The sequence below is a fragment of the Microtus ochrogaster genome, chromosome 18, assembly GCF_000317375.1.
Source record: "Microtus ochrogaster isolate Prairie Vole_2 chromosome 18, MicOch1.0, whole genome shotgun sequence".
Classification (NCBI taxonomy): domain Eukaryota; kingdom Metazoa; phylum Chordata; class Mammalia; order Rodentia; family Cricetidae; genus Microtus; species Microtus ochrogaster.
Window position 1 is genome coordinate 47,041,516 of NC_022020.1, and position 11,309 is coordinate 47,052,824.

Genomic DNA, 11,309 nt, shown 5'->3' on the forward strand with positions numbered 1-11,309 from the left:
GCTGAGCCTCATAATTTTTATTCTTAGGAGGTATTAATGACTTAATCTTTCTGCTTGCTCCGGCTCCCATGTGGCCTTCTCAGTGAGATTTACAGACAAGACCCAGAGAGGTCCAGACTGACACGGGGCACATTGAATTCAATTTGCTGGGAAACGGCTCTGGAAAGGCCTGAGCCTGAACCCCTCCTTGGGAGCAGCAAGAGGGAGTCCCAACCATGGGTGAGGTTACAGCAGAGGAGGTAGAGCAGTTCCTGGACTCAAACATTGGCTTTGCCAAGCAATACTATAATTACCACTACCGGGGGAAGGTCATCTCAGACCTCCTGGGGGCTAAGGAGGCAGCGGTGGACTTCAGCAACTACCACACGGTGAACAGCTTGGAGGAGAGTGAAATCATCTTTGACCTGCTGCGGGACTTTCAGGAGAACCTACAGGCTGAGAAAAGCACATTCAACGTCATGAAGAAGCTCTGCTTCCTCCTGCAGGCTGACCGCATGAGCCTGTTCATGTACAGGACCCGCAATGGCATCGCCGAGCTAGCCACCAGGCTCTTCAATGTCCACAAGGATGCCGTCCTGGAGGACTGCTTGGTGATGCCTGACTCCGAGATCGTCTTCCCTCTGGACATGGGTGTGGTGGGCCATGTCGCACACTCCAAAAAGATCGCCAATGTCCCCAAAACAGAGGAGGTATGCTGTCCTTGTATGAGAGGCTCTGGGGGTACACAGCTCTCTGGGGTTCAAGGGTCCAAGTGGGCTGAGTTGCTGCTGGCCATCAAGCCTGGGAGAGTCATGGAATGAAATTGCCCTCTATTTATTGTCAATCTTATTATTTATTGACAATTTATTAGAACTTTTCATTTAGAAAAAAAAGGAATATTCAAAACTAGCAGGAGTTTGAAATACTACAAAGAACTGCTTGCTTTTCAGTCATATTCACCAGTTATTAGCATCTTGTTGCGTCGGCTTCTCCCTCTGTTTCTGTGACCTGTTATAAGGAAGTTTCAGGCATGCCCTTTTGTCCATACAGCCTTTATTCTGTATTTCCAGGACAGGACATTTCTTCCATATTCTCAGTACAGTGGTGGAATTCGAGGAGCACAGCGCCCACATAACACAATCATCTAGTAGTTCATATGCAGTGTTTTCCAGGCGTCTCGTGTACGCTGATGTGCTTCTGTCTCTCCAGTCCCAGCTGAGACCGCTCCTCAGTCTGTCTTTGCTTTCTGGAAAGTTGGTGTATTTGAAGAAATATTTTATTTTGGAAAATCATACATACAAACCCACAAATATTTTACAGAAATTTCCTTCCATTTTGACTTATTTAACTCCCCCCTCCCCATGTGTTTATTAGAGGGTTTGTTAAATTGTGTTTACTATACTCTGGGGGAGGAAGGAGAGAGAGAGAGAGACAGACAGACAGACTGAGTGACTGACTCATTTGGCATCCCATGATGGCCTAGAAGTCCCTGGGGTAGCCCAGGATGACCTCAAACTCTTGGCAATCCTCTTGTCTCAGCTCCCCAAGTGACAGGATTAGATGCGAGCCACCACGCCTGGTAGTCTGCTATGGCTTCACAATTAGATTGGGTTTCACATCCTCACAGAAGCATCACTAACCTAATGTTTTCCTTCAGATTTTATAGCAGGAGACATGGGAGATGATCGCCCCATTACTGAAAATGCTAACAGTAATTACCTGATCGTTCTAAAACTCCAGAAGCCTAGAGGGTCTGTGAGAGATCTAAGCCTAAGTGAACTACAAGGTCCAGTCACCTGGGCTACAGAGACTCTGCCTCAAAAACCCAAACCAAAACAAGCCAACCAAACCCTGCAGCTTGTGGAAATTTACTGACAGTTCTGACCAAGATCCCCACACAAGCCACCCGATTTCCCTGCTGGTTATTAACTTGGACAGCTCTAAAGCAGGTCTGCTTGGTCTCCTGCCCAAGTCAACTCCACTTACCCTTCAGGTCTCAGCTCAACAGTCACTTCCTTGGGAACACCCTCTGTCATAGCTGTCCCCTTCCTGAAGTGATTCATCAAGGTGAGCACTAGCATCAAGGACCTTCTTTATCCTGGGATCCTGTACAAGGTCAGGCACAAAGCAAGTGGTTAATAAACACACTCTAAAGGACAGGGATTTCCCATTCGCTCACGGAAAACTAATCCTTAGATGCCAGGGGCTTCATTTACTAGTATACCAGCCATCCTAAGAAATCCAGCTTAAGGATGGGAGGTGGTGGTGCACACTTGAATCCCAGCACTTGGGAGGTAGAGGCAGGCAGATCCCTGAGAGTACGAGGCCAGCCTGGTCTACAAGAGCTAGTTCTAGGACAGGCTTCAAAGCCACAGAAAAACCCTGTCTTGAAAAACCAAAAAAAAAAAAAAAAAAAAAAAACCAAAAAAAAAAAAAAACCCCTCCAATTTAACCATTTTCAAGGTCAGCCCCTGGACGTTTTGTATTACTTTTATTTGTTTGGTTATTTTGAGACAGGGCCTTGCTGTGTGGCCCTGGCTGGCCTGGAACTTGCTTTGTAGACCAGGATAGCCTTGAACTCACAGAGATTCTCTTGCCTCCATGTGCCACATGTCTGGTCTCCTGGACATTTTGTGATTTTGTCTTCTCCTTGCTTCTGTATTTATTTCAGATAAATAGTCTTAAGGTTAACAGGGGAAGAGGAAGGCCTGGAAAATAACCTATTCAGCAAGGTGCTTGCTGGGCAAACATGAGAACCAAAGTTCAACTCCTAGAACCCACATTAAAAAAATCAAAGAAGCCAACCACTCTGGCATAGACATGTAATCCCAGATCTGGGGAGATAAAGACAGGCAGAATCTGAGGTTTAATGACTAGATAACCTAGCCAAATCACTGAGCTCTAGGTCAATGAGAGGCTGTCTCAAAAAACAAGGTGGACAGCAATCTAAGAAACGACACCCAAGACCGACCATTTCCCTCTACATGCAGATGCACATAAGTGTACTAAACACATGTGTGTGTGTCCATACACACACACACACACTCTCTCTCTCTCTCTCTCTCTCTCTCTCTCTCTCTCTCTCTCTCTCTCTCTCATCCAACAGGATCTGGAGGTCTTGGGAGGGGGTTTGCCCAAGGTCACCAAAGCATTAGCCCAATCTGGCATAAGAATTCAAAGGGGCCATCAAACAGTGATTACCTGGTTGTTTTCCTAAAAAATCCATCAGTTTAGAGAGTCATTGAGAGTTCTAAGATATCATGAACTAGAGTCAAGTCTCAGGTCAGCCTGGGATACAGACACCAGTTGTATGGGAGCTAGTCTACAGTCATGGGGTTAATGTCTCCCTGCATGTCTACTTGGCATCCAGGACAAGGGTTTTGGGGGGAGTCTTGCTGGATGCAGTGTGCCTCCTTTCACTTCCCCCCAAACTTTGTGACATTCTCCCAAGACTGTGAAGACACAATCTTGGGCAATAACTCTCCCTATCTTGTGCCAACAGATGCTGACATGGAAACTCTTGCTCAGGGTGACACAGATGTAAAGTTCAGGTGGAATCTAAACTCAGCTTCTCTGGCCTTGAGCCCATGCTCTTAACCCTCTGCTACGCCGTACATCTCTTTATCTATAGAATGAGGTCATGGGATGGAGTTCTGTTTAAGAAAGATTATTTCCAACCATATTTCAAGAGTTATGACCTTATGCCTTGAGATCAGAGCTGGGTGCAAATATTGTCACTTCCTAAGAACATAGCCTTGGCAAATATTTAGTCTACTTGGGCTCACTATTTAATTTATAAACCATTGATATCTCCCTGTTTCTGCCTCCTACATATTGAGATTACCGGTGGGTTGCCATAACTACTCGGCTTATACACTGATTCTAGGGCTCTAAATTCTGGGCCCAGACTTGTAGGATATGTGTATTACCCATTGAGCTATTTTGCCAGCCTCCTGGAACAGGGCCTACATGGGCAGTCTCTGTTCCTTGTTTTAATTTCATTACTGTTAGTAAAGATCTATCCTAAGTAACAGATCCATTCCACTGCTGTAGAGTATGGAAAAGATTCTAACCTTGCCTTTCTGGAATTTTCCTTTTAGAATCTTTTAGTCTCTAGAAGCGCTGAGCCCTTTGTAGGTCTTGGTGTTGTGGAACTGAGGATTTGAGAAGGTCCTCTGATTCCAGAAGACTCAGGCCTGCAAGGGTGATGAACCTCCGTGCTGATCTGTTATTATTTTCTGTTCAGCTCTGAAAGTTCAGCCTCGCAGCCACACCCATATGTTTCCAGAAGCCCTTGAGTTCCAGGGGCAGCGTCCCTGGCTGTGAGTGACTCAGGCCTGCTTGAAAGTTCAGTTAAGACCAGGAAGTCCTGAGTGTTCAGCTTTGGCATGTTGCTTGCTTGTTCTACTTGGGAAATCTCATTCAATGTCAGGCTCTGGGATGGACGTGATCTTGCTAACAGTAACTAGAGGTTGAGTGGAGAAAGAAGATGGCGGAGAGAGACTGGGCTCTAAGTGGTTTCTGAACCTCTATAAAGTTGTATTTTGAGCCTTCATTGTCCTAAAAAGTGTGAGACTGGTTGCAATAACTGCATTGATGGAACGTGAAACCACAAGCTAAGTTTCCCAAGGTTCTCCTACACTTCTGCATCCCTGGCAAATCCCTGCTCATCCTTCTGCTCTTGTTCTTAAAAGACTTGGGATCAGCAAGCCAAATAAAATGGAAGATGACAGGCTAAGTTTTGAATTTAAATAAACAAAGGGTAATGTTCTCATGTAAGTATGTCCCACGCAGTATTTAAGACATGCTTACAAGTAAAAATAATTATCATCTACGTGAAATTCAGATTTAACCTGGCATCCTGCTTCTGTTGTTGTTGATATCCAGCAGGTTCAGAGAGTTATTTCAATTTTCTTGTCTCTGTTGAGACTAGTCCATGAATGAGAAGGGAGAGCTCTGTAGCTCTGTTTGGCAGGGCTGATGTGACTTAATTCTATTACGTATGTAAGTCGTCTGGCTCTGAGCGTAGCACATTGCTATTATTCAGTCAGTTAGTGACGTCACCATGGGCCCATCAGAACCAATACTGTGAGTGTTTGGAAGGAGGAACTGGGGAATAAGGAACGAGAAGCAGAACTGCATTGTGCTTTAAATCTAGGCATGGTGGTATATACCTGAAATCCCAGCACTCGGGAGGCTAAGACAGGAAGATGGTGAGCCTGAGGCTACACTGGGCTATGCAGTAAGTTATAAGCCAGTTTCAGATACACAGAAACTCTGCTGCAAATAAACAAATGAGTATACAAATGAATTAATAAACACTGAGGCTTCCCCCTTCATTCTCTCCCTCCCTCCCAAGGCTTCAGATACATACACCTTTCTTTTTTTCAAGTCTTCCAAGCCCATTCCCACCTCCTGGATTTTGCAGTCATTATGTCCCTCCTTGGAATGAACATTCTCCTCTGCTCTGGGCTTCCAGCTCAGCGCTGTGTCTCCAGAGAAGGCTTCCAGACTCCCGTTCAAACCCAAACAGCTTCAGGCTGCCACCCCTCCCCTCACCGCTAAGGTATTTCTGGTTTGTTACCTTCAGAGCACATCATCTCAGGCTGCCGAGAGAATGCTGAACCGTTTTCTTATTTTTTTTTTTTTCTGTCTCCTCTATTTAACTGACTGTTTTACCAGGATTGAAATCTGTTGCTCTCTGCTGTAGCCCCAGGGGTCACAGCAGTGCCTCAAACAGAAAGCATTCTGTCACTCCTGAGTGAATGGATGGTGACACTGGGCCTTCCTCAGCCACGTCTCTTGTGCCTGGGCTTTGAAGCCAATGGTTTGGGACTGAGGAGGTGACTCAGTAGGTAAGAGAACTCGCTGTGTAAATGTGACGACTTGAGTTCAAATCCCTAGCATCCACACACAGACACACAACAGTCAGGTATGGCTCTCTGTGCCTACAACCTCAGCACTGCGAGTCAGAGACAGGCAGATTCCTAGCGCGCAGTGGCCAGCCAGTCTAGCCAAACTGACCAGCTTCATGTTCAATAGGAGATCTGACTCAAGGAAACAAGGCCAGTTCCTCTGGCCTTCACCTCAGTCCCATGCACACAACACACACACACACACACACACACACACACACACACACACACACACACACAATTAGAATAAATGGTTTTAGTGGAGATGCCTCCAAAATCATCTGCTTCTGGTCCACTGAGGGCCTATGTTGTGGTTGCTTGCTATTTATTATGGTATAACTATAGGTCAATTCCAGGCACTGGGGCTGGAGTGTTTGTGAAGAGTTCCCTGGCTGAGAACTCAGTGATCGTTAATAGAATAGAGTCAACTTGGACTTTGACTCACCTCAGAGACAGACCTCTAGGCCTGTTGGTGAGGGATTATTGTCTTTCTTTTCTTTTTTTTTTTTAATGATTTTTCCAGATAGCGTTTCTCTGTAGCTTTGGAGCCTATCCTGGAACTTGCTCTGTAGACCAGGCTGGCTTCGAACTCACAGAGATTCACCTGCTTTTCCCTCCCAAATGCTGGGATTAAAGGCGTGCGCCACCACCACCCAGCAAGTATTGTGATCAGATTAACTGAAGTGGAAAGCGCAACCCTAACTGTGGGCAGCATCATTTCCATGGGCCCAAGTTCCAGACAGTGTAAAAGGGAGACAGCAAACAGAGTGTTGCCTTTTGTTCCTCATGGCTTGCTGTAATGTGATCGGTTGCTTGTGTTCCCATCAGCACACCTTCCTGGACAGGGTAGACTGTACCCCCTCAAACTGGGAGCCAAGATAAGCCTTTCTCCGCCAAGTTGTATTTGTCAGGTATTTGAATAAGAGGGTGCTGGTAGATTTAGAGACATCTGTCTCGGAGGTAGATGAGGCCCAGGTACTGGCTTCCCTGGACGAAGGTAAGTATTATTGACTGAAATGAATCTGAACATGCCGGGCCCTGAACAGTTCAGGCACTCAGCCATGTCCGCCGAGAATGACACAGAAAACCCCCGAGCTGCTGCTGTCTCCCAGCTTGTTCTAATTAATCCTCAACCGCTAATACAAGTGGAGCAGGACTGGCTTAATCTTAATTCCTTTACCCTTCACCCGTTTGTGCCAACTTCGCTGACCTTCTGCCACTGCCTATTTGTTTAATCTCACTCTGTCCAGAGGGAAATCCCGAAATGCAGGGCATCCCACCAGGAATACGAGCAGTAGGGAAAATTCTGCCGCCTTGGTTCTAGAGACAGCGGATGGATCGGCTGTGCGGCGGAATCGCCCTTTTCAGAACAGCACACACAGTACATATTTGTGCTGGCTCATGTCCCATGGACGGGGAAGTCAGGAAATTTACCATGGTGTCAGAGACAGAAAGGTGGATTCTCCTGACTCTAGACAATCCAGCCTCTGTCTCCTCTTTCTGGCCAAAGCCCTGTCAAGCTGCCTTCGGGATTGGGAGTCAGGGTGTGTGCACCTCTGAGGTCTGCAGTTTTCAGTTAAGCCCTCAGGGTCTGTATTATTCCATTAACTTTTCTTGTGCTGCTGTGACCAAATTACCCGACAGAAACTACAGAAGGAGGCCATTGGGATGGCTCAGGAGCAGCTCGAGTGTGATCCCCAGAAGTCATGTAAAGGTGGAAAGAGAAATTATTCCACAAGCTCTCCTCTGATTGCCACCTGAGCACTGGTTCCTCACTATAAACATCATGCCTCTCCCATAATAACAATAAATAATGTTTTTACTTGAAGGAAAGAAAGATTGCTTTGGCTCATGGTTTGGGGCTAGGAGTCCAGCATGGGGAAGGTGTGAAGGGACAGGGCAGTTCATATGGAGGCCATGGAGCAGGGAATGGTGATGTCCCATGTTGACTTTCCCCACTCCACAGCTTACTCTAGCTGGCCCACCAGCCTATGGGATGGTGCCACCTACATGTAAGCCCATTTCAGTGATCCTCTCTGGAAGGTCCCTCACAGACACGCCCAGAGGTTTGCTTCACTAGTCTCCTAGGAACTTCTCGACCTAATCAAGATGTCAGTCAGAATTACAGTTAGGGACTCCTCAGTGGGGAGCTTTAGTCTTGGCCACTTGGTACAGGCCTGACATGTAGTGGCGCTTTCATAGAGTTCTGGGATGTGGATGGCCTCTGAAATGGCCATGTAAAGCTGGGCAGTGGTGGCGCACGCCTTTAATCCCAGCAATTGGGAGGCAGAGGCAGGAGGATCTCTGTGCCTTCGAGGCCAACCTGGTCTACAAGAGCTAGTTCCAGGGCAGACAACAAAGCGACAAAGAAAAATCCTGTCTCGGAAAACAAAATAAAAACAAAAACAAAAACAAAAAAAGAAATGGTCACATAAACTGTAATCAGCTTGTTACGGAAGGTGAAAACATCAGCACCTGTGGGAGGCTCAAGCAGAAGGACAAGAGTTCAAGGTGGGCATGGAGTATGTGGGGAGACTGTGCCCAAATAAATAAAAGACTGGGTGGGAGCGGGGGCTGAAAATAACAAAGCCTTTGGTCCAATGAGTGGACCCCAGTGTAACTTCACAGGGGTTTATGTGAGCAGGGCAGCTCCCAAGCTGTGTTAACTTTGAGTTGCGGATCCCCTTTCTGTGAGGTGGGCTGTTGGTCCCTCTCTCTCAGGCTGCTGGGAGGATGAAGATGAAAAGATGAGATGGAGTGCCCTGTGCCACGCCCACTGGCATCTCCATGGTTATGCCCCTAACTCCCTCATGGTTCCCATTTAGGTTTCCACCTTGGGCTTCGCTGCCCTGAAGTGTTTGTCCTCCGTGGCCCTTGCTGGGCGGCCTCTCAGGCCTTCTTCTTTTGATGGATGCTGGAGGTGTACATGGTCACCTCAAGTTGTTCTGCCCTTGCCAAAGGGGAACAGATGAACAGCAGGGGCTCTGAGATGCTCCCCCATCCTTGTGGTCATTTGCTTGTCTCTGCCTTCTCTTAGGATGAGCATTTCTGTAACTTTGTGGATGAACTCACGGAGTATCAGACCAAGAACATCCTGGCTTCCCCCATCATGAACGGGAAGGATGTGGTAGCCGTAATCATGGCTGTGAATAAAATAGACGGACCCCACTTCACCAAGAGAGACGAAGAGGTAAGACTGCTTGAGATACTGTTGAGGACACCATGCTAGCCCATTCCTCCTGCTCATGGAATTCCCCAACCTTGCCATTTGGTTTGGCTTTAGTTCCCCCATATATATATCAGGAGGACAAGCCAAGTATGTCAGCCCATGTCTGTAATTCCGGTATTGAGAAGCTGGGGCAGGAGTATTGTCACAATTTGGTGGTGCACAACTATAATTATAATTGTGTAGCCTGGGCTGTATAATGGGTTTTAGGGCATTGCATGCTGTATACCCTGTCTCAAAAACTAAAAGAGAGAGGGGTCGGGGTCCAGATGCTAATCTCTGAGGGAGGCAGGGGAATATGTCTGTCCAGACATTGGATTTTGGAGTTAGGAATGAGAGGTATTTGTTCTGGATCTTCCAGAATCTTATTGTTTTATTTGGACAAATAACTTGTCTTCTCTGAATCTATTTTTTTTTTTTAATTTGTAAAGTGTCAGTGATTTCACAGTATCTACCTCAGAGTAGCTTTTAATGATTGGGTATCATACATCAGTGACTTAACATTGGGCCACCAAGTTCAGTAAATACTATTTTAATTAATACACTCTCAACAAATCAGCAAGCATGGTGAGTTTCCATTCGTGCAGCCACTCGTGGTTCAGCTGTGCAAATTGCTTCTGTGCAAGTGTTAACAATGGTCAGACATTTGCTGGTGGCGGAAGCGGCCAGAGGAAGGATTTCTCTGTCTCATCTGCTGTTTGACATCTGTAGATTCTTTTCAAGTACCTCAACTTCGTGAATCTGATCATGAAGGTGTACCATTTGAGTTACCTGCACAGCTGTGAGACTCGGCGTGGCCAGGTGAGCAGCCTGAGTATGCCCTTCTCCTGGTGTGAAGGTACTGTGAATCCAAGCTGTGCCTAGTGGGAGTGCCCTGTATTAGGAGGGGGCAGAGGCTTGTAAAGTTGTATCCTAGAGCGGTTATGCTTGGATTTGAATGTTTGCCCACTAATGAGCTGGAGGACCTTAAGCTAGTTGCTAAGGCTCTCTGATAATGTGGATATGTAAGATGGGAGTGGTGGTGCAAGCTTGTCACTCCAGCACTCTGGAGGCGGAGGCAGGAGGATCAGGAATGTGGAGGTCAGACTGGGCTACTCAAGACCCTGCTGAAACGATCAAACAAAGCAAAAAAAAACATGGGAATAATTAAATATTATTCTCAAAAGAGTGTTATCAAAATAAATAAGAGGACATATATAAGGTAGTTCAACTGCTTATTATTATTTTATTGTATGGTTTTTGCAGTGTTGGGGATTGAACTCAAGACCTGTATAACTGACCTGTATCCTTAAACCCTGTGCTTAATATATATTATTAATAACACGTGAGCTAAAATAAATGGAAAAAAGTTTGGACCCAGTGCCTCAGTTTTTCCACCTATAAAATGGGGCGAATGAGCCTATTTCTCTAGGCTACTGTAAGAGTTAAATGGAGTAAACTAGAAAGCCTTGCAGAATTGTTATTTTCTAAGAAACTTTCAACAACTCTGATCATTCTTTCTGAAATGTCTGCAGATACTGCTGTGGTCTGGGAGCAAGGTCTTTGAAGAGCTCACGGATATAGAGAGACAGTTCCACAAAGCCCTGTACACAGTCCGTGCTTTCCTCAACTGTGACAGATACTCCATAGGCCTCTTAGACATGACCAAACAGAAGGTAAGACAGTTTCAAGGACACCAGATTCACCTAGCACAGGCCACAGCCTGGGTGAGTCTGCATGGCTGTGGAAGATTTTACATGAGCGCTAGGGAGACAGCTCGGTTAGTAATGTGCTTGCCTCAGAGCTACGAGGACCTGAGTTTGACTCCCAGAACTGAAGGAGGAAGAGCAGGCCATACATAGCACAGGTGTAGTGGTCAGAGGACAACTTTTGGAAATCAGCTCTCTCCTTCCATCGAGGATTCTGGGGGACTGAACTCAGGTCATCAGGCTCTCCTGGCAAATGCTTTTACCCTGGAGCCATCCTGTTGATGGCTTTGCAAGTGTGGACCAGGATCCTCTGCTGCCTCACAGACATCCCTGCTGCCTCACAGACATTCCCTGCTGTCCCACAGACGATGTCCCCTGCTGTCTCACAGACATTCCTGCTGTCTCACAGATGTCCCCTGCTGTCCCACAGACATTCCTGCTGTCTCACAGATGAACCCTGCTGTCCCACAGACGTCCCTGCTGTCTCACAGACGTCCCCTG

The 11,309-nt window shown here is 46.5% G+C and overlaps 1 protein-coding gene across 1 annotated transcript in view; it reads left to right on the forward strand.

Annotated features, from left to right (window-relative positions):
• The first annotated feature begins 215 nt into the window (after window positions 1–215).
• The window catches only part of Pde6a (phosphodiesterase 6A), a 58,987-nt gene continuing 47,893 nt past the window's right edge, over window positions 216–11,309 (forward strand). Inside the window, exons 1-4 of the mRNA XM_005356169.2 lie at window positions 216–689; window positions 8,932–9,084; window positions 9,832–9,921; window positions 10,635–10,775. Of these exons, the coding sequence (XP_005356226.1) occupies window positions 216–689; window positions 8,932–9,084; window positions 9,832–9,921; window positions 10,635–10,775 (858 nt within the window). The remainder of the gene's footprint in view (window positions 690–8,931; window positions 9,085–9,831; window positions 9,922–10,634; window positions 10,776–11,309) is intronic.